Raw genomic sequence first — 22,364 nt, forward strand, 5'->3', positions numbered from 1 at the left:
CTTGAATTGCAGGCTTTTTTCAATCTAACATGGACCAAAAATAACAGTATTTGTGGAACACCAACCTGAAGTATATGAAGGGCAATCTTTTTTTTTTCTTTTTGAAGTTTTTGGCCAGGGCCTGGTTTGAACCCACCACCTCTGATGTATGGGGCCGGTGCCCTACTCCTTGAGCCACAGGTGCTGCACCTTTTTTTTTTTTTTTTTTTTTAAATAGCCATTTTAACTGGGATGAGATGATATGTTATCGTAGTTTTGATTTGCATTTCTCTGATCAGTGATGTTGAGCATTTTCTCATACACCTATTGGTCATTTATATGTCTTCTGAAAATGTCTGTTCATATGGTTTGTCATAGCTCACTGCAACCTCAAAGTCCTAGGCTCAAGCTGTCTTGCCTCAGGCTGCTGAGTAGCTTGGGATTATAGCCTTTGGACGATACCCAGCTAGGATGTCTATTAGTGGAGACAGGGTCTCACTCTTGTTCAGACTCATCTTGAACTCTGAACTCCAGCAGTCCATCTGCCTCAGCTTTCCAGAGTGTTAGGATTACAGGCATCAGTAACTGTGCTCATCCTGATGACTTGAGATCAGTGATTCCTAATCTTTGGTCTCCAGACAAGCAGCATCAGTTTCATCTAGGAACTTGTTAGAAATGCAAATTCTGGGCAGTGCCTGTGGCTCAGTGGGTAGGGTGCCAGCCCCATATACCGAGGGTGGCAAGTTCAAACCCGGCCCCGGCCAAACTGCAACAAAAAAATAGCCGGGCATTGTGGCAGGTGCCTATAGTCCCAGCTACTCAGGAGGCTGAGGCAAAAGAATCGCCTAAGCCCAGGAATTGGAAGTTGCTGTGAGCAGTGTAACGCCATGGCATTCTACCGAGGGCAATAAAGCAAGACAGTCTCTACCAAAAAAAAAAAAAATGCAAATTCTGGGGCTTGCCTCCGTGGCTAAAGCTCTGGAAGGCCAAGGTGGGCGTGGATTGCTTGAGGCCATCTTCAAAAAATGGCAGGGTATTGTGGCAATCACCTGTAGTCCCAGCTACTTGGGAGGCTGAGGCAAGAGGATTGCTTGAGCCCAAGAGTGAGAAGTTGCTGTGAGCTATGATGCCATGACACTATCAAGGGTGACCAAGTGAGACTTTGTCTGAAAACAAAAATGGGAATGTGCACTTTATGAAATGGGTAGAAAGTGAATGGGACATGTGCAAAATGTTTCTTCAGGGGATATTTCTGGGGAAGGCACTGGAATTTTGGGAGGAAGTGGTAAAAGGATTCAGTGTTCCGCACACCTAGAATGTGTTTATGTACAATACTGTGTAGGAAAAACATCCCAAAATTGTGGTCTAAGAACGAAAAACAGTTTCTTTTTTTCTCCTTAATTTTTCTACCATGTTCAGCTAATTTTTCTAGTTTTTGTAGAGATGCGGTGTCAAACTTGTTCAGCTGGTCTTGAACTTATGGCCTCAAAGTACTAGGATTACTTTCATGATCCACCACACCCAGCTGAATACTGGATTTTTTTTTTTTTTTAAGACAGTCTCACAACCCTCGGTGGAGTGCTGTGGCATCACTGCCCACAGCAACCTGAAACTCTTGGGCTTAAGCAATTCTCTTGCCTCAGCCTCCCAACTACAGGCACCCACCACAAAGCCCAGCCTTTAGTTATTGCTGTTTAGCATGCTGGACTGGGTTCAAATCCACCAGCACTGGTGCATATGGCCGGAGCCCCTAACCACTGAGCCTACGGGTGCTGTGCCTGAATACTGGATTTCTGAAATGGAATGTTTTTTTTTTTTTTTTTTGTAGAGACAGAGTCTCACTGTACCGCCCTCGGGTAGAGTGCCGTGGCGTCACACGGCTCACAGCAACCTCTTAACTCTTGGGCTTACGCGATTCTCCCGCCTCAGCCTCCCGAGCAGCTGGGACTACAGGCGCCCGCCACAACGCCCAGCTATTTTTCGGTTGCAGTTTGGCCGGGGCTGGGTTTGAACCCGCCACCCTCAGCATATGGGGCTGGCGCCCTACTCACTGAGCCACAGGCGCCGCCCTGAAATGGAATGTTTTAAGGTTGCAAGTGGAATTCTGTTGCAGCTGTGGGATTAGGCTGCCCACTGAAATGTTAACGTAAGATAATTGGAATTGAGGATATTAATCTCTGAAGTTAGAATATGGAATGGATTGTTTTTATGCAATTTGAAACTACCCAGGATGATTGTCAAGAAATGTACAGTGCAGCTCAGCTCCTGTAGCTCAAGCAGCTAAGGTGCCAGCCACATACACCAGAGCTGGCAGGTTTCAATCCAGCCTAGGCCTACCAAACGACGACAACTACAACCAAAAACTATGTGGGTTTCTGTAGTCCGAGCTACTTGGGAGCCTGAGGCAGGACAGTCGCTTAAGCCAGGAGTTTGAGGTTCATGTTAGCTGTGATCCCATGGCACTCTACCCCGGGCGACAGCTTGAGGCTCTGTCTAAAAAAAAAAAAATCAGGTAAGAAACAAGATTGGATGAGTCTATTTGGTTCCTATTGCTCCATGAAAAATAACTTGGATTTTACATAAAATACCACTTGGACAATCTGGGTCTTGGTCAAGAAATATGAAGTAAGACTAAAACATGTTAGAACTTTGAGAGATTATTTGTCCAGAAAGCCAGATATGGCCTGTCTCAACCTGAGCTAATCAAGCTTACTCTATTTTAGGTGGTATTGTAATAGGTTATCTGAGTTCAGAGAGGGTAGAGGAGCTTGTTGAAAGCAAAAGTTGACAGCAATGGATAATTAGAAATAAGCATAATGAGCTCATGAAGAAAAAGCTTTGTATACCCCCTTCATGAATATTAAAAGCATTTTGCAGTGCAATGTAATATAAAGGCTTGTTTAATAACCCAAATACCCAAGAAAAAAATGATTTGTTGAGAGGACCAAAAAGTGTGTGGTAGATTACAAAAATGTCGAAAGGCTATGAACTTCAGTTAACTGGACACTTAGGTAAAAATCTGGATTATGTGAAATGTCAAGGTAATGTGTCTGGGGCGGTGCCTGTGGCTCCGCTGGCCCCATATGCCGAGGGTGGCGGGTTCAAACCCAGCCCCGGCCAAACCAACAAAAAAATAGCCGGGTGTTGTGGCGGGCGCCTGTAGTCCCAGCTGCTTGGGAGGCTGAGGCAAGAGAATCGTGTAAGCCCAAGAGTTAGAGGTTGCTGTGAGCCGTGTGACGTCATGGCACTCTACCTGAGGGTGGTACAGTGAGACTCTGTCTCTACAAAAAAAAAAAAGTAGCCGGGCGTTGTGGCGGGCGCCTCTAGTCCCAGCTACTCGGGAGGCTGAGGCAAGAGAATCGCTTAAGCCCAGGAGTTGTAGGTTGCTGTGAGCTGTGTGAGGCCACGGCACTCTACTGAGGGCCATAAAGTGAGACTTTCTCTACAAAAAAAAAAAGAATGGGCGGTGCCTGTGGCTCAATGAGTAGGGCGCCGGCCCCATATGCCGAGGGTGGCGGGTTCAAACCCAGCCCCGGCCAAACTGCAACAAAAAAATAGCCGGGTGCTGTGGCAGGCGCCTGTAGTCCCAGCTACTCGGGAGGCTGAGGCAAGAGAATCGCTTAAGCCCAGGAGCTGGAGGTTGCTGTGAGCTGTGTGAGGCCACGGCACTGTACCAAGGGCCATAAAGTGAGACTCTGTCTCTACAAAAAAAAAAAAGGTAAGGTGTCTGATGGTTAATAAAACTAATGAGGCCAAGACCCAAATCGCCAAATCCTGCTGAAAAGAGGGAAGAGAAAGTAACTTTCGGAGCTACTTGGCTTTTCTATATAATTAATCCCTTGTTTTTTCAGGAGTTGAAACCATAGACAGGAAATAACAGGCTCACAAATGAATATTTGGTGCTGAAAGACATTTTAGTTCCTTATCCCTTCCTTTTTTTTTTTTTTTTTTGCAGTTTTTGGCAGGGGCTGGGCTTGAACCTGCCACCTCCAGCATATGGGGCTGTCGCCCTACGCCTTTGAGCCACAGGTGCTGCCCTACCCCCTCATTTTTTTTAACGTTTTTTTTCACTGGATGTCAAATGATCCTTTATTGAAACGTTTTCCTTTGTACTTTTTTAACTAGCTGAGCTTTCCACAACACCACTTGTTGATGTCATCAGGGTGATGTCCATCAACATTACAGCCCACCAACTGGGTCGTCCCCAGGACTTTTTTTTTTGTGGAGACAGTCTCACTGTACCGCCCTCGGGTACAGTGCCGTGGCGTCACACGGCTCACAGCAACCTCTAACTCTTGGGCTTAAGCGATTCTCTTGCCTCAGTCTCCTGAGCAGCTGGGACTACAGGCGCCCGCCACAACGCCCGGCTATTTTTTTGTTGCAGTTTGGCCGGGGCTGGGTTTGAACCCGCCACCCTCGGCATATGGGGCCGGCGCCCTACTCACTGAGCCACAGGCGCCGCCCAGGACTTTTTTTTTTAAGAGACTCACTTTATCACCCTCAGTAGAGTGCTATAACATCACAGCTCACAGCAACCTCCAACTCCTGGTTTTAGGCCATTATCTTGCCTCAGCCTCCCAAGTAGCTGGGACTACAGGCGCCCACCACAACGCCTGGCTATTTTTTTGTTGCAGTTTGGCTGGGGCTGGGTTTGAACCCACCACTCTCAGTATATGGGGCCGACATCCCCAGGACTTTTTTAAACAGTTTCAGAAAGTTCTCTGGCTAAGGATGGGTGCCGCATCCATCTGTCTGTCTGGCAGTGAGACAGTCTAATCAAAAGTGATATTTCCGTTGTGTTTAATGTTTTTCTGTTTCTGTCTCGGTTCCTTGAGGGCTTCGGTAATGAGGTGAGAGGCAGAAGGTTCGACTTCAATCAGGGCCTGTCCTGGATAGTTTTCACTGTAATCCTCAGACCCAAATCACCGGTTGCCTCCATGACGTCATCACCAATCATTTTTGGAGAAAAACCCAAGGGGCTGATCTTGGGGGCCAGGGCAGATATGGCACTGACTTTGCCACCAGTGCACCTCAGGTATACAACTCGTTGGTGTGGAACGTAGGCAGCATGGTGGAGGCGGCTGGTGTTGGGTAAACCTGGATTCAGGACAACTGAAGAAAAGTTGAACCTTGGCCTCCAAGCCAAAAGGCCCACCGTGCCTTTTTTATTATTATTACTTTTTTTTTTTTGTGGGTTTTGGCCGGGGCTGGGTTTGAACCTGCCACCTTCGGCATATGGGACTGGCACCCTACCACTTTGAGCCACAGGCGCCGCCCCCACCGTGCCTTTTTAAAGCAACTGGTAGTATTTAGAGTTTTTGTTGCAAAGTCCTAAACATTAATTCCCTTTTATTACTTTTCTTCTTCTTCTTCTTTTTTTTTTTTTTTTTTGGAGACAATCTTGCTCTGTTGCTCTGGGTAGAGTGCTGTGGCATCATAGCTTATAGCAACCTCAAATTCCTGGGCTCAAGTGATCCTCTTGCCTCAGCCTCCCAAGAAGCTGGGACTAGAGGCACCCACCACAATGACCTCCTGTTTTTAGAGACAGGGGTCTCCACTCTTGCTCAGTCAAATCTTAAACTCTTGAGCTCAGGTGATGGTGATCCACCTTCTTCCACCTCCCAGAGTGGTAGGATTATAGGCGTGAGCCACTGAGCCAGGCTTTTAAAATTACTTTTTACTGGGCATTATACTAAATAGACCACTCACCAAATGCTTCAGATAAGCAAAGTGATGAATGGATTGGATAGAATCTAATTGACAATATAAATCAAAAAAATTTTTTTTCTTGCAGTTTTTGGCTGGGGTTTGAACCTGCCACCTCCAGCATATTGGGCCAGCGCCCTACTCTTTTGAGCCACAGGTGCTGCCCCCAGTCAATAGTAAATTTAAAAATAGCTAATATATATATAGGGCTGTGTCAGCATTGTTCTAAATGCTGCTTTCATATATTAATACACTCAATTCTCGAAATAACCCTATGAGATAAACTGATGTACAGAGGGATTAATTAAATAACTTGCCCAGTGACACCTAGGGAGTGTCGAAGGCAAGATTTCAACCCAGTCTGGCTCCAGTGGCAGTACTCTTTTTTTTTTTTTTTGTAGAGACAGTCTCACTTTATGGCCCTCAGTAGAGTGCCGTGGCCTCGCACAGCTCACAGCAACCTCCAACTACGGGGCTTAAGCGATTCTCTTGCCTCAGCCTCCCAAGTAGCTGGGACTACAGGCGCCTGCCACAATGCCTGGCTATTTTTTGGTCGCAGTTTGGCAGGGGCCGGGTTTGAACCCGCCACCCTCAGTATATGGGCCAGCGCCTTACCGACTGAGCCACAGGCACCACCCAGTGGCAGTACTCTTAGAGGACATCCTAGCCTATGTATAGAAAATTAAGTTCTGGGGTGGCGCCTGTGGCTCAGCGGGTAGGGTGCCGGAGGTGGCGGGTTCAAACCCAGCCCCGGCCAAAAAAAAAGAATAGTGTAAATATTAACTAGTGTATCTTTAATTAATAAAGCACTAGGGTAGGAAACCCTGTGGCAAATAAAGTACAATATTAAAAAAAAAAAGAAAATTAAGTTCTGGTAGTTGAGGGAGGCAAGTGAAACACAGATTTCTGTTAAATAGGCTGCTGCCCAGCATGATAGAGCACAGGACTCAAAAAATATATATCCTGGGCAGCGCCTGTTCCTCAGTAGGTTGAGCGCTGGCCACATATACGTGACTGGCAGGTTTGAATCTGGCCCGGGACAGCTAAAACAACAATGACAACTGTAACCAAAAAATAGCTGGGTAGGCTCACCTGGAAAACAAGGAGACCCTTTTTTTTTTTTATTATTATTGTTGGGGATTCATTGAGGGTACAATTAGCCAGGTTACACTGATTGCAATTGTTAGGTAAAGTCCCTCTTGCAATCTTTTTTTTTTTTTTAAGAGATGGGGTCTGGGGCAGGCGTGGCTCATGCCTGTAATCCTAGCACTCTGGTAAGCCAAAGCTTGAGCTCACAGGTTTGACACCAGCCTGGGCAAGAGCGAGACCCTGTCTCTAAATATAGCCAGGCCTTGTGGCAGGCATCTGTAGTCCCAGCTACCTGGGAGGTTGAGGCAAGAAAATCACTTGAGCCCAGGAGTTTGAGGTTGCTGTGAGTTATGATGCCCTGCCACAGCACACTACCCAGGACGACAAAGTGAAACTGTCTCAAAAAAAAAAAAAAAAAAGGCAGCAGCACCTTTAGCTAAGTTAGCAGGGCGCTGGCCACATACATGGAGGGTGGTGGGTTCGAACCCGGCCCAGGCCAGGTAAAACAACAATGACAACTGCAATAACAAAATAGCCGGGTGTTGTGCGGGTGCCTCTAGTCCCAGCTACTGGAGAGGCCAAGGCAAGAGAATCGCTTAAGCCCAAGAGAGGTTGCTGTGAGCTGTGACTGCATGGCACTCTACCTAGGGTGACAGCTTAAGACTGTCTGAAAAAAAAAAAAGGAAGAAAGAAATACTCCAAATAGTCATGTTGTAGGAAGATGAAGGGTTACCCTATCAGGTCTCCAAATGCCTTTGAATAAAATCAGTCAACACAGGAAAGGATGCCCTGCTTATTCTGGGGTTTTCTGTTCTTGAGGAACGCTTAACACCCTATCTCTGTAGTCCCTGTTCATCAAAAGCCCACTGAGACCTGACTCTTGCTTTTTTCACTCTATACCCATATCTTTACCACCCTCTATTTTTCCCTTCCTCATCTCCAACCAAACTACCTGTGGTTCCACAACAGAGCATGCTGTTTCAGGCAATACTTGGAATACTCTTTTCTGCTTTTACCCTAAAAATTTCTAATGCGGTTTTGCAGCTGAGTTCTGTTAGCCTCCTCTGCATTGGATAGTTCCCCTACATCTGTTAGGTGACCCAAATTTATACTAAGTAGGATCCATCACACTTTATTGCATTGCTTGTTCATCTGGATCTTAAAGGGAAGGACCTGAATCTTGTCTTCTTGATACCTAGCATACATCTGTTAAATGACTGGTTGTAGGGCACCGGCCCCATATACCTAGGGTGGCAGGTTTGAGCCTGGCCCTGGCCAAGCTGCAACAACAACAAAAAATAGCCGGGCGTTGTGGTGGGCACCTGTAGTCCCAGCTACTCAGGAGGCTGAGGCAAGAGAATAGCCTAGGCCCAGGAGCTGGAGGTTGCTGTGAGTTGTGTGACGCCAAGGCATAGGGCAATAAAGCAAGACTGACTCTCTCTCCAAGAAACAAAATGACTTATTACATTAGTTTGCGTCATTGTGTGTATTTTTTTATTTATTTTTATTTTTTTTTGCAGTTTTTGGCCGGGGCTGGGTTTGAACAAGCCACCTCCAGCATATGGGGCCAGCACCCTACTCCGTTGAGCCACAGGCGCTGCCCTATTGTGTGTATTTTTAAAAGATCCTGTCAGGGTTTCTGACCTTCTGAACCAATTGGGAGTTTCTTTTTTTTGTTGTTGTTGTTGTTTTTTGGCCGGGGCTGGGTTTGAACCCGCCACCTTCGGTATATGGGACCGGCGCTCTACCCCTTTGAACCACAGGCGCCGCCCTGTTGTTGTTGTTTTTGAGACAGAGCCTCAAGCTATTGCCCTGGGTAGAATGCAGTGGCATCCCAGCTCACAACTTGGAACTCCTGAGTTCAAGCAATTCTCCTGCCTCCACCTCCCAAGTAGCTGGGACTACAGGCGCCCACCACAACGCCCGGCTATTTTTTAGTTGCAGCTGTCATTGTTGATTGGTGGGCCCGGGCTGGATTTGAACCCGCCAGCTCAGGTGCATATGGCTGGCGCCTTAGCCGCTTGAACCACAGGCGCTGAGCCCAGTTGGGAGTTTCTAATCTTGCTGCTGAGAAAGAAAGACTGTGTTTTCACTCCAGAGAGGGCTCCTGACCAAGGTCACTCTTGGAGGTGCTTCACGACACCTTTTTTTGTAGAGACAGAGTCTCACTTTATGGCCCTTGGTAGAGTGCCGTGGCATCACACAGCTCATAGCAACCTCCAACTCCTGGGCTTCAGCGATTCTCTTGCCTCAGCCTCCCGAGTAGCTGGGACTACAGGCGCCCGCCACAAAGCCCGGCTATTTTTTGGTTGCAGTTCGCCAGGGCCGGGCTTGAACCCGCCACCCTCGGTATATGGGGCCGGCGCCTTCCCGACTGAGCCACAGGCGCCGCCCAACACTACCACTTTTCTTTTTTTTTTTTTGTAGAGACAGAGTCTCACTTTATGGCCCTCGGTAGAGTGCCGTGGCCTCACACAGCTCACAGCAACCTCCAACTCCTGGGCTTAAGCGATTCTCTTGCCTCAGCCTCCCGAGTAGCTGGGACTACAGGCGCCCGCCACAACGCCCGGCTATTTTTTGGTTTGCAGTTCAGCCGGGGCTGGGTTTGAACCCGCCACCCTCAGTATATGGGGCCGGCGCCTTACCGACTGAGCCACAGGCGCCGCCCACACTACCACTTTTCTAAGGCTCACTCCTGTGGCTGTCACCCAGTCTAAGGTCCTATCTAAGGAGAGAGCCCAAGGGCAGTCCACGTGTTTCCCAACAGGAACTCGAGCCCCTTTCGTAAACGTAGTTCCGCTACGTACTCTCTCAATTGACATTCCTACGATCCAATTAGGTTTTGACGCTCGCAGTATTGCGCTGTCCAATAAAAAAAAAAGGAGTTTTATAAGCATCAGTTTTGACCAATAGTTGAGAAGATGAGAGTGAATTAACCTATAGAAGCACCACGGAGAATGATGAACAGCAATGTTACCCAATGGACGTGCCTACAATAGAGTAGGACTCCCCCCAACCGCGGGAGCTGGCGGCGGAGATCACTGCAGAATTCAGTCTCCACCCGGACTTCGCCATGTTGAGCCTTGTAGGTCGTGTGGCGGCTTCCACGGCCTCCGGGACCTTGCGGGGACTCAGCCCCTCAGCGTCGCTACCCCAAGCTCAGCTCTTACTTCGGGCAGCCCCGGCAGTGGTCCAGGCTGGTAAGTGCTTTCGCCTGGGATCTGAGTTCTTTGCCACCGTGTGACCTTGAGTTGGAGGCCGATTGTAACTCGGGCCTAAAGGATCCTTGGTGCTAGGAAGATGTCAGGAGCAGCATCCTGTGCTGTAACCGCGGGATAACAATAACGGGTTGCCCACGGAAGCTTCCTTCGACCTAATTCTGTCCCATTTTGAGTAAAAGGCTCTGTAGACGGAGAAGGTGGGGGCAGGTCCGTTGACCTTTTTATGGAATTGGGGTACAAGCTGTTGAATAATCGGGTTTTGTGTGCGAGGACGGGAAGGCTATTGAGGCGCTTTCTTGCTTGCTGTGGGGCCCTTGGTCTTGGACACGCCTTCCGTATGAGCGGAAAGAGGCTGGGCCTAGGCTGAATTTACCTTTCCTTGTTTGTTAAGTCCTGGCTTCGGAAACCTTTGTGCCGAACCCAGCTATTTCCGATACCTTTTTTTCTGTTAGGCCGAGACTATGCGGCGCAAACATCTCCCTCGCCGAAGGCAGGCGCCGCCACTGGGCGCATTGTGGCAGTCATTGGCGCAGTGGTGGATGTCCAGTTTGATGAGGGCCTACCACCCATCCTAAATGCGCTGGAAGTGCAAGGCAGGGAGACGAGACTGGTTTTGGAGGTGGCCCAGCATTTAGGTAAGTAGAATTTGTTAGGAATGCTAAAGACCATGTTTAGTCCAAAACCAGGCTGTCTCCATTCTGTGATGATTTTTTTCAAAATGACTTTCGTTCTTCTGAGTTTGCTGAAGCCACATTTAGGTACTGAGAAGGAGTCTTGGTTGACTTAAGTATTTCATGCCAGCTACACTTCATTAAATATAATAATGGTTTGTCCTTATGTATGACCCTACTATGCCTATACCTAACAGGTGAGAGCACAGTAAGGACCATTGCTATGGATGGTACAGAAGGCTTGGTTAGAGGGCAGAAAGTCCTGGATTCTGGTGCACCAATCAAAATTCCTGTTGGTCCTGAGACTTTGGGCAGAATCATGAACGTCATTGGGGAACCTATTGATGAGAGAGGTCCCATCAAAACCAAACAGTAAGTCCCTCTTGTTGCGTCTGTGCACAAAGGAACTGCTGTTTCTTATAGATTTATACATTACAGTGACACCTTCTATATAGCAGAATTTCCCTGTGGAGACTGCTTAAAATGCTGGTATGTCCAATTATTAAAATCACACAGTGCAGTTTCTCCTGAAGAAATTAAGGATACAGACGTTCTCACAAAAATCTACTGCTTGTGACTACAGTTAAGTATTTAAGGCTTAGGCTTATAGTTTAGGTTTGAGGAGTCTATAAAACTTGAAGGTCTTTCTGTTTCTTACTGGTACGTGAAAGAATGCTGTTAGGTTAGGGCTTAGTAAAGTAAAAAGCTTTATGACAGTTAAAAGTTGTGAGGGAATGGGATTATTGGTTCCTGAGATAACAAAGTCTTTGTTGCACACAGTTGGGTTAAATGCCAGCTGACAATTTATCCCTCACTTATACAAGGGGAAGATGAGACTGGATCCTGTAATAAAGGGTTAGACTTGAGACTTGATATGGACATTTAAGGCTTCACTTAGGTGTCTAGATCTAACTCTTTTCTGTCTTTACAGATTTGCTGCTATTCATGCTGAGGCTCCTGAGTTCATGGAAATGAGTGTTGAACAGGAAATTCTGGTGACTGGTATCAAAGTTGTGGATCTGCTAGCTCCTTATGCCAAGGGTGGCAAAATTGGTATGCTAGTGATGGGTACCCATTTTCTAAACCTAACATGGTAGGGAAAAAAATCAACTATGTTATGAGTGGTCATTGAGATCTATCCCTCACTGATGAGTAACTTCTGACTTTCGTTCTTCTGAGTTTGCTGAAGCCAGATGCCATTCCTGAGAAGGGAAAAGATGGAAGCAAAATTTTTTAGAAGTTACTTAGGAATGCAAAACTCTAAATATTTTTCTTAACCTTTCCTAGGGCTCTTTGGTGGTGCTGGAGTTGGCAAGACTGTATTGATCATGGAGTTAATCAACAACGTTGCCAAAGCCCATGGTGGTTACTCTGTGTTTGCTGGTGTTGGTGAGAGGACCCGTGAGGGCAATGACTTATACCATGAAATGATTGAGTCTGGTGTTATCAATTTGAAAGATGCTACTTCCAAGGTGAGCACTGAACTAATTAATGCCCTCATAGTAGTTGTGCCAGGAAATTGTTGGCAGCTAAAGCAATGGGTTTTTTTTTCTTTGTTTTCTTTGGTGACTATATGTCACCCTCAGTAGAGTGCTGTGGTGTCACTGCTCACAGCAACATCCAACTCTTGGGCTTAAGTGATTCTCTAGCCTCAGCCTCCTGAGTAGCTGGGACTATGGGTGCCCACCACAACACCCAGCTATTTTTTGTTGCAGTTGTTAATGCTGTTTTAGCTGGCCCGGGCTGGGTTTGAACCCGCGGAGCTGGCACCCTACCCACTGAGCAACAGGCGCCGCCCAGCAATGTTTTTTGTTTTGTTGTTGTTGTCGTTGTTGCAGTTGTTTAGCTGGCCCGGGCTGGGTTCAAACCCACCACCCTCCGTGTATGTGGCTGGCACTGTAACCACTGAGCTACAGGCGCTGAGCCATAAAGCCATGTTTTTGTATTTTCATTTTAGCATCTTGGAACCTACAAAAGAAGTTCCCATTAGTGTTTTCCCCCAAACTTCCAACACAATACACATTTTCTTTCCTCTTTGACATTTAGATTACATGTCTAGACTTTTTTTTTTTTTTTTTTTGAGACATAGTCTCACTTTGTCACTTTCTGCAGAATGCCGTGGTGTCATAGCTCACAGCAACCTCAAAGTCTTGGGCTCAAGCGATTCTCTTGCCTCAGCCTCCCTAGTAGTTGGGACATCAGGCACCTGCCACAACGCCCAGCTATTTTTAGACAGGGTCTCGCTCTTGCTCAGGCTGGTCTCGAACTTGTGAGCTGGGGGCATTCCACCTGCCTCGGCCTCCCAGAGTGCTAGGATTACAGGCGTGAGTCACCACGCCTGGCCTAGACTTTTCTTTTTGATAGATAGCCCCATCATTTGAAAGCTAATTTTGAGATTGAGGGGTTTGGAGGTGGTACATATGTCTTAACCCTATTTTGTACTTTTCAGTTACATAGGTATTTATTTCCTTCCTAATACAGGAATTTTGCCTTAGTAATAAAAGATTATCTTGACTCATGCCTGTAATTCCAGCACTTTAGGAGGCCAAGGTGGAAGGATTGTTTGAGCCTGGGCCACATAGGGAGACCTCCATTTCTACAAAAAAGACAAAAATTAGCCAGTCGCAATGGTGTGTCCCTATACTAGCAGGGGTCCTCAAACTTTTTTTCTTTTTTTTTTGGCCGGGGCTAGGTTTGAACCCGCCACCTCCGGCATATGGGACCGGCGCCCTACTCCTTGAGCCACAGGCGCCGCCCGGTCCTCAAACTTTTTTAACAGGGGGCCAGTTCACTGTCCCTCAGACCGCTGGAGGGCCGGACTATAGTTTAAAAAAAAAACTATGAACAAATTCCTATGCACACTGCACATATCTTATTTTGAAGTAAAAAAACAAAATGGGAACAAATATAATCACATCGTCTCATGTGGCCTGCAGGCCACAGTTTGAGGACCCCTGCTAGTCACAGCTGCTCCAGAGACGAGTGGGAGGATTGCATGAGCTCAAGAGTTTGAAGCTGCAGTGAGCTATGATCATGCTATTGCATTGCAGTCTGAGCAACAGAGTAAGATCTTTCTCTAACAAAATCAATAAGTAAAATAAGTTTTAAAAAAAGTCAAAGTATCCCAAGAATGGAAAAGCAAGTATCAATACTAATAGGAAGCTAGTTGATGAACTAATGAACTAATACGCATCCACACAAGAGAAAAACTCAAGTTGGAAGGAGGAGTGGGGGATCAGTGTGTTCCCACCTAATGTGCACAATATAAGGGCATATGGCACACTCCTGGGTGCAGGACATATTTACAACAGGGACCTTACCTAACAACATTAATGTTGTAACCTAATCGTTCGTACCCTCATTAATCTGAACAACATCTGAAAGTAGGGGGGTCTGGGGTGGTTTCTCTCTCTGATTTGGAGACCTTGAGTATGTTGTGGCTGCTCTACTCCTATTTTTGTTGTTGTAGTTTTTGGCTGTGGCTGGGTTTGAACCTGCCATCTCTGGCATATGGGGCCGTTGCCCTACTCCTTGAGCCACAAGCATGGCCAACTCCTAAGTTTTCTGTGTTTGATTACTACAGGTGGCACTGGTGTATGGTCAAATGAATGAACCACCTGGTGCTCGTGCCCGGGTTGCTTTGACAGGACTGACTGTGGCTGAATACTTCAGAGACCAAGAAGGTCAAGATGTACTGCTATTTATTGATAACATCTTCCGCTTCACCCAGGCTGGCTCAGAGGTATGAGGATAGGCTTAAGAGGACCTAGGTCATTTGACCTTTCTATATATGGACATAGGCAGACAAGGCTAAAGATGTAGACACCTAAAACCTTTGTTCTTACTCTTTTCTTTTAGGTATCTGCCTTACTGGGCAGAATCCCTTCTGCTGTGGGATATCAGCCTACCCTGGCCACTGACATGGGTACTATGCAGGAAAGAATCACCACAACCAAGAAGGGATCTATCACTTCTGTACAGGTAAGAAAAACATTTTTTTTTTTTTTGTAGAGACAGTCTCACTTTATGGCCCTCGGTAGAGTGCCGTGGCCTCACACGGCTCACAGCAACCTGTAACTCCTGGGCTTAAGCAATTCTCTTGCCTCAGCCTCCCGAGTAGCTGGGACTACAGGCGCCTGCCACAGCGCCCCGCTATTTTTTGGTTGCAGTTTGGCCAGGGCCGGGTTTGAACCTGCCACCCTCGGTATATGGGGCCGGCGCCCTACCGACTGAGCCACAGGCGCCGCCCAGGTAAGAAAAATTTAATGGGGGTGTGGCACCTGTGGCTCAAGGAGTAGGGCATTGGCTCCATACGCTGGAGGTGGCAGGTTCAAGCCCAGCCCTAGCCAAAAACTGCAAAAAAAAAAAAAAAAATTTAATGGGTGAAGGCCCAATTTCCATGAAAGCACATAGAGGCCAGGTATAGTGGTGTGTGCCTGTAGTTCCAGCTACTCAGGAGGCTGAAGTAGGAGGAGCACTGGAGCCCAGGAGCTTGAGACCAGCCTTAAAAAGATGAATGTAGAGAGTGCTATAAAACCTAATGATTTAAATCTCAAAAAGGCTTCTTTTTTCTTTTTCATGCAAACAGAATTTCACTTTATTGCCCTCGGTAGAGTGCTGTGATATCACAGCTCACAGCAACCTTCAACTCCTGGGCTCAGGTGATTCTCCTTCCTCAGCTTCCCATATAGCTGGGACTACAGGCACCTGCCACAATGCCCAACTATTTCTTTTTTGCAGTTTGGCTAGGACCGGGTTGACCCCACCACCCTCGATATATGGGGCTGGCACCCTACACACTGAGCCCCAGGCGCTGCTCTCAAAAAGGCTTTTAAGTAGGGGTTCATGATCTCCCTATAAATGAACATCACAAAGTGGTTTCCAGTCCAAGGGAAAATAGCTCATTTTAATGGACAGTTGAATTGATACAAGAAGGTTTTTTGGTTCTTATATTTTTTAACTCTGAGAATGGGTTTCATTATAATACAGTTGAAAATGGAGACTAGAAAGTATGATAATGAAAATTCTTCCAGGTGGCGCCTGTGGCTCAAGGAGTAGGGCGCTGGTCCCATATGCCAGAGGTGGCGGGTTCAAACCCAGCCCCGGCCAAAAACCACCAAAAAAAAAAAAAAAAAGAAAATTCTTCCATCGTGGCTTAGAGAAACCAGATAATCCATAAGCTCACTCAGGCTAGTGAGAAAGGTCTTCTAAGATGGACTTTTTGGTTTGTTTTTTGTTTGTTTGAGGCAGAGTCTCAATTTGTCATCCCAGTAGAGTGCTCTCTCGTCATAGCTCACAGTAACCTCAAACTCCTGGGCTCAAGTGATTCTCTTGCCTCAGCCTCCTAAGTAGCTGGGACTACAAGCACCCACCCCAACGCCTGGCTAGAAAGACATGGGGGTCTTGCTTTTGCTCTTGCTCAGGCTGAGGTGTACTTTAATGCTAAGATGGAATGAGGTAAAGAAGAGAGGTCAGAAAAGGGTATGGCTTAAGTAGAATTACTTAGGTTCCTTCTGCATTTATGGATTCTTTACTCACTTTAGGCTATATATGTGCCTGCTGATGACTTGACTGATCCTGCCCCTGCCACTACCTTTGCCCATTTGGATGCTACCACTGTGCTGTCCCGTGCTATTGCTGAACTGGGCATCTATCCAGCTGTGGATCCTCTAGACTCCACCTCTCGCATCATGGATCCCAACATTGTTGGCAGTGAGCATTATGATGTTGCCCGTGGGGTGCAAAAGATCCTGCAAGTGAGTATATAGTTAATGTGGGATGAGTGGCCAGAAAGTCATAAAGTGGGGATTTGAGGATTATTTTAGGACTAGATCTTTCTTAGGATTTGTTTTGGAGCAATGAAAGTTGAGAGCCTTGGGTGGCACCTGTGGCTCAGTGGGTAGGGCCCATATACCGAGGGTGGCGGGTTCAAACCCGGCCCCGGCCAAACTGCAACAACAACAACAAAAAAAAATAGCTGGGCGTTGTGGCGGGTGCCTGTAGTCCCACCTACTTGGGAGGCTGAGGCAGGAGAATCGCCTAAGCCCAGGAGTTAGAGGTTGCTGTGAGCTGTGTGATGCCATAGCACTCTACCAAGGGTGATAAGGTGAGACTCTGTCTCTACAAAAAAAAAAAAAAAAAAAGAAAGTAAGTTGACAGCCTTAATTATTAGTGAGTTTTTTTAGGTACTTAGGCTTTGGAATCCAGTTTTCCTAATATCACTAAACTAGGAATAGGAGAACAAGACCCATTGATCATAGTGCACTGAGCATGTAACTTTCCCGCTGTTAGTTCCCTGTCCTAGGCTTTTGTTCAAATTAAAGGAATATGAATACTTAAGACGTTTTTTCCCTCTTCATAGGACTACAAATCTCTTCAGGACATCATTGCCATTCTAGGTATGGATGAACTTTCTGAGGAAGACAAGTTGACTGTGTCCCGTGCACGGAAAATACAGCGTTTCTTGTCTCAGCCATTCCAGGTTGCTGAGGTCTTCACAGGTCATATGGGGAAGCTGGTACCCCTGAAGGAGACTATCAAGGGATTCCAGCAGATATTGGCAGGTAAGATAAAGTACAAAGCTAAACATAAAATGATAGAAAAAATGAAATCTTGAATACTCAAATGCGCTATGGCCCAACAACCATCAAGCAATGGATGATATATTGTACCTAGTTATTTTTTGAGACAGAGCCTCAAGCTGTCACCCTGGGTAGAGTACCATGGCGACATAAGTCACAGCACTGCCAACTCTTGGGATCAAGCAATCCTCTTGCCTCAGTTTTTCTGTTTTTAGTAGAGACAGGTCTGTCTTTGGTTCAGGCTGGTCTCAAACTCGGGAGCTCAAGCAGTGCACCCGCCTCAACCTCCCAGAGTGCTAGGATTATAGGCATGAGCCAGGCCCACGCCTAGCCTCTAGTTTTATTCATTTATTTACAAATAAATCTTATATCTCAAAAAGGCTTCAAGCTTCGCCCTGGGTAGAGTACAGTGGCATCATAGCTCACAGCTCACAGCAACTTCCAGCTCCTGGCTTAAGCATTTCTCTTGCCTCAGCCTCCCAAATAGCTGGAAATATAGGCCCCGCCACAACACCCGGCTATTTTTTTTTTTTTTTTTTTTGGAAACAGTCTCAAGTTGTTGGCCTGGGTAGAGTGCTGTGGCATCACAGCTCACAGCAACCTCAAATTCTTGGGCTTAAGCGATTCTCTTGCCTCTGCCTCCCAAGTAGCTGGGACTACAGGTGCCCCCCACAACACCCAGCTATTTTTTGGTTGTAGTTGTCATTGTTGTTTGGCAGGCTCAGGATGGATTCAAACCTGCCAGCTCTGGTGTATGTGACTGGTGCCCTAGCTGCCTGAGCTACAGGTGCCGAGCCCTCTACTTTTATTTTTTAATTAAGAGGATAGACATTCCCAGCAATTTTGTTTGAGAGTGTGACTTAGATTCTTCTCTAGTTCCTTCTATGTATATATAATTCAGCACTCACTATTTTCAGTGCTAAGTACTCTTCTAAATGAATTATAGCAACCTTTAGGGAAAGCATTATTATCGTGTTTTACAGATGCACCTGGAATACAGAAAAGTTTAATATGAACTGTCCCAATATAACCCACAATAGAAGGTAGTAAACTAATCCACAATAGAAGGTAGTAAACTAATAGAACTCAGAATGTGTGGCTCTTGACTAAGTGTTCTTAATCCATATCATGTTGTAAATTTGATGAAAGAAATGTAAAATTTCTTGGATGACATGAATTCATCACATTTGGACTGGTAGTCTCATTGGTAAGGTATCTGTGCACTGTAGAAAGCTGATGTTCCTTTCCTTACTAGTTGGATTTTTTTTTTCCATTTAGGTGAATATGATCATCTCCCAGAACAGGCCTTCTATATGGTGGGACCCATTGAAGAAGCTGTGGCAAAAGCTGATAAGCTGGCTGAAGAGCATTCATCATAAAGGGCCCTTCTGGCAGACTAAGCACTCATCCTCTGTACTCTCCCTCTCCTTGTTCCTAGTCTAAAAACCTTCAGTTTTCTTTGTAGGCCACACAAGAGCCTTGAATGAAGACATGTTCTTTCAGAAAAGTATTTAAGGTTTCCAATAAAATGTACACCTCTCAGAATTTGTCTGTTGTTCTTGGTTCAGTCAACATTGATATTTTAGACAATGAGATTTTTAGAGTGGCCAAAATAGGTCGTGTATGTTTGAAATTATGTCATTAATGGGCGGCGCCTGTGGCTCAAGGAGTAGGGCGCCAGTCCCATATGCCGGAGGTGGCGGGTTCAAACCTAGCCCCTGCCAAAAAAAAAACCACACACACAAAAAAACGAAATCGTGTCATTAAAAAAGAAGAGCCATTCTCTTGGATTGATGAACAACTGTGGGATCTTCGGCAGGGGTTTCCTGTAGGAAAACCCTACTAATAGGCCTCAGCTTTCCCCCTTTATTACATTTGTTCAGAGCACATTATTTTGCCTCTTAAATATCCATATAACATTTTACTACTTCTTAGTTAAGTGACCTCTTTTAGAAGGGCATATTGGAAAAATAGGTAGCTTTAGAAATAACCTACTCCAAGGCAAGGCAGGGGTTAATTAGTGAGTGAAATGAGTTCAGGAAATGGTAATGAATACTGTTCTTTGTTAAAATTGAGTCAAAAGGGCTCTATGTCTTGGATGGCCTTCATTTCTACTGTTCCTGAGTACTGCCTCCTGCCATAGATACCAAGAGGCCTAACCTGAGCTCTAACAACCCATTATGAAAGTTAAGGAAAGACAATCAGATTACAGGAGAAAAGTAATTTTTAGGGTTGCTGCCTTGGGCTTCTGAACTAAGTAATGGAATTAGGTCATTTCCCCTTTAACTTAGAAATGTGGCATGGTTAGGAGGTCACTCAGCAATATTCTATTGAAAAGTGTAAGGTCAAATTTGGTGCCCCTTTTAAGGTGTTCTTATCTGGACCCAGACCCAACCTACTGCCCTCTTGTGGTAGCACTGAAGACTCGGCAAAAACTGATCTCACCATTTTGAAATCCGTGAAGGCCATTTGCTGGGAAGTAGTTCTCAGCTAATGACTGTTTACAAACCAGCTGGGGTTTTTGTCCTGGGAGGAGCCTGCATCTATTAAGTCCCACCCCGTGAGGCCTCAAGTTGGGTAGAAGCTGGGCGGGGGCAAGCAGAGCTCCCAATTCAGAGGCCCCAGGGGGTGGAGGTTGGGGAGGGGCTTTAGGAGAGGCGCCAGGGGTGGAGTAGGGGCCTCTAAGCTTCCTCTCAACTGCCTGCGACATCCTTGGCACCAGTCTCTCCTGTGTCATGATCTGGACAGAAGGTGGAGCCCCTGAGCTGCTTGAGCCTGGTAGTTTGCTTTCAGAGTGGCTTGGATTTGGGGAAATACTGAGTTATGGGGGTGGGGACACTTCCTCTAGGTCCTGACTCTGGAGTGGTTGGGAAGCTGATGGAAAAGCCTCCAGAGAATAGGTCAGCCCTTTCTCCTTTGTTTTCCCACGTCACCCTGATGCAGACCTGGCAACTCAAGTCCTAAATGTCCCTTGCATCTTTCCACTCCAACGTGGGGTGTTCCACCCCAACACGTTCACGTCCTTCAGCACTTATTGAGAATCTTCTCCCTCTCATTAGTTGCAACTATTTATTTCCTTCCTCCTTTGCCGCCCTCTTCTACCACGCCACTAGAGTGTCAACACAGCTCTAACCTTCCTCCATATTTCTCCTGCTCTGCCCTGTCCTCACCTCCTCCCTCTCTCCACCCAGAGAAAGCCCCGCCCTTCCCTCCGCCCTTCCCACCCAGTCTGTCACACAGGGACATCACCCTACAGCAGTTCAGGCTGTGAGGTTCGCAGGAAGCATACATTGGCTTTTTGATTCTTGCTCTTTCCCAGCTCACAGTTTGGGAGGATCAAACACCAGCCTTCACGTGAAGGAGGCCCAAGATCAGTGAGGAGCTGGGTGGTCCCAGTCTGGACCCCTGCCAACCTGACATGGGTGAGTATGAGAAACAGCCCAGGGGAAGGCCTGAGGGATGCCCAGCTCCCTCCCTGGCTGACTCAGCAGGGGTGGGGCCTAACCTTTGCTCATTTTGGGGTGAAGGAGGGGAAACGGGGAGAGGGGCGAGTGCTATAGGGCTCAGCCGGGTGGCTGCCCACCTTGGGATTCTGAGCCCTAGCCAACTCCAGGTCTCAGGGAAAGCCTGAGACTGCACCTTAGGCAAGGGTTTTCCCAACACCCCCTTCTCTGCGCCCCCGTGGAGTATTGCCTCTTGCTTCTCCCCATTTAAGCTGCTGAGATTCAAATAATATTTGATAGTACTCACTGCTAGACTACACAAAAAGTAAAGCCCACTATGGTTGTGCTGGGGGGGTCTTTAAAGTGCTTCCCCTCCCCCTAATTTATCTCAGGGCTTTTAAGTTCCTGTCTTCTCTCCTCCCCCACCCTGACCCACCTTCAGGTGGGGGCTGCCCTGAGCAGCTGCTTCCTGTTGCTCCAGAGGTTGAAGCAAGGGTGGTGGTGGTTGGGGAAAACTGAGCTAGAATAAGTCGATTCTCACGGTCCCACTTCAGCCCTACGAGGGGTTCTATTGATTGCCCCCCCCACCACAGTCACTGAGGACACTGAGGTAGAGGCAGAGCTTAGGTTGAGAGGGTAGAAGGTTTTTGCCCTCATGGCTTCCTGATTCCAAGGCTCCACAGCTGTACAGATGGAGCCCTGAGGAGCTGAAACACGGGGAACCTGTTCACCTAGTAGGGCGCTGTGCGTGACCCCCAGCACGCTCGGCCTGGAGTTCCCTCTCCCACACTCCAGGCCTCCTTGGAGTCCTTGTGGCCCTCACTGCCTTCCCGGCCTCCTTTCTGGAGAGGTCTTTGCTGGTTCCCTGAGAGCGCCGGCAGAGCTCTCCCAAGTCCTTCCGTTCGGACCTACCACCATCCCCCACTTCACCGCAGAAGTTTCTGTCTCTTCCTGGGATCTGTTCTCTTCCTCCATCTGGGATCCTTCCTGGTTCTGGCCCCTAGGAGACGCCACCCGCTTCCCCCCCTTACCCCCTCCTCCGCCAGTGGATCCTTCGCGACAGCCCTCCCCAAGGGCTCGTCCTCACCCCAGTAGCTCCTGCCCCTTTAAGCGCCACCTCCCGCCCCCCCCCCCCGCCACACACACACCGCCGCCGGCCCAGAGCTGGGGGAGGAGGCATCGCCGCCGCCCGGCTCAGCCACCTGCGCCGCTGCAGCCGCCGCCGCCGCCGCCGCCGCCCGAGGCCCGGCCCTGCCTTGCTCCAGGTGAGGCCTGGGACCCACTTCAGCCCCGTAGTCCCCGGCGGCCGTCCTTGCGGTCCTCTGCCCTGGGAACCCTGCTGCCCAGGGATTCAGGATCTGACTGTCCCCCTGCGGGAGCTGCCTTTCTGTCTCCTGAACACCTTCTACTCGCCTATTTCTCCAATCCTCTGAGACCGGAATCCGGAGGCTTCTCACGCCTGTCCACCACCCTCTCTCGGGTGTCCCTGCTGTTGTGGGCCCAGAATCTCCCCCTCCCCCGCACCTTCCTCGCAGAAAAATCTCCTGTAGTCTGGTTTCACCTTCCCCCTGGAAGTAACGCTTTCCCGTGCCATCCTAACCCCAATGGGAGAGGGAATAACCGTCACCCCAACTTCTCTCAGTCCTCGCTGTTAGGGGCGCGGGGGGCAGGGAG

At 47.6% G+C, this 22,364-nt stretch overlaps 2 protein-coding genes and 2 non-coding genes across 8 annotated transcripts in view; all 4 read left to right on the plus strand.

Annotated features, from left to right (window-relative positions):
- The first annotated feature begins 9,738 nt into the window (after window positions 1–9,738).
- Window positions 9,739–18,789, plus strand: ATP5F1B (ATP synthase F1 subunit beta). The gene is made up of 10 exons (XM_053557591.1): window positions 9,739–9,974; window positions 10,448–10,630; window positions 10,864–11,038; window positions 11,598–11,719; window positions 11,954–12,138; window positions 14,250–14,408; window positions 14,525–14,647; window positions 16,210–16,422; window positions 17,028–17,229; window positions 18,526–18,789. The coding sequence occupies exons 1-10, from the start codon at window positions 9,848–9,850 to the stop codon at window positions 18,624–18,626; spliced, it is 1,590 nt and encodes a 529-aa protein (XP_053413566.1). The 5' UTR covers window positions 9,739–9,847; the 3' UTR covers window positions 18,627–18,789.
- Window positions 10,690–10,765, plus strand: LOC128562983 (small nucleolar RNA SNORD59). Its single transcript, XR_008373662.1, has one exon. It is a non-coding gene; the product is annotated as a small nucleolar RNA SNORD59 (small nucleolar RNA).
- On the plus strand, window positions 11,807–11,877 carry LOC128562982 (small nucleolar RNA SNORD59). Its single transcript, XR_008373661.1, has one exon. It is a non-coding gene; the product is annotated as a small nucleolar RNA SNORD59 (small nucleolar RNA).
- Window positions 18,790–20,486: 1,697 nt separating the features above from the next.
- BAZ2A (bromodomain adjacent to zinc finger domain 2A) overlaps window positions 20,487–22,364 on the plus strand; it is a 40,001-nt gene continuing 38,123 nt past the window's right edge. For 2 of the 5 annotated variants that reach the window (XM_053557580.1, XM_053557587.1), the window contains exon 1: window positions 20,487–20,669. In XM_053557580.1, the coding sequence (XP_053413555.1) occupies window positions 20,666–20,669 (4 nt within the window). In that variant the 5' untranslated portion in view covers window positions 20,487–20,665. Of the gene's footprint in view, window positions 20,670–21,855; window positions 21,956–22,364 lie in introns of those variants that run through there. The other 3 variants (XM_053557582.1, XM_053557583.1, XM_053557581.1) reach the window with 3 other exon arrangements.

Source organism: Nycticebus coucang, chromosome 12 (assembly GCF_027406575.1).
Source record: "Nycticebus coucang isolate mNycCou1 chromosome 12, mNycCou1.pri, whole genome shotgun sequence".
NCBI lineage: Eukaryota > Metazoa > Chordata > Mammalia > Primates > Lorisidae > Nycticebus > Nycticebus coucang.

Bases quoted from the DNA above. Each gene is read 5' to 3' on its own strand.
- ATP5F1B (XM_053557591.1), top strand. From the start codon at position 9,848: ATGTTGAGCCTTGTAGGTCGTGTGGCGGCTTCCACGGCCTCCGGGACC. The intron at 11,039-11,597 runs GTAAGTCCCTCT...CTGTCTTTACAG, and splicing joins GGTCCCATCAAAACCAAACA to ATTTGCTGCTATTCATGCTG. The intron at 17,230-18,525 runs GTAAGATAAAGT...TTTTCCATTTAG, and splicing joins ATTCCAGCAGATATTGGCAG to GTGAATATGATCATCTCCCA.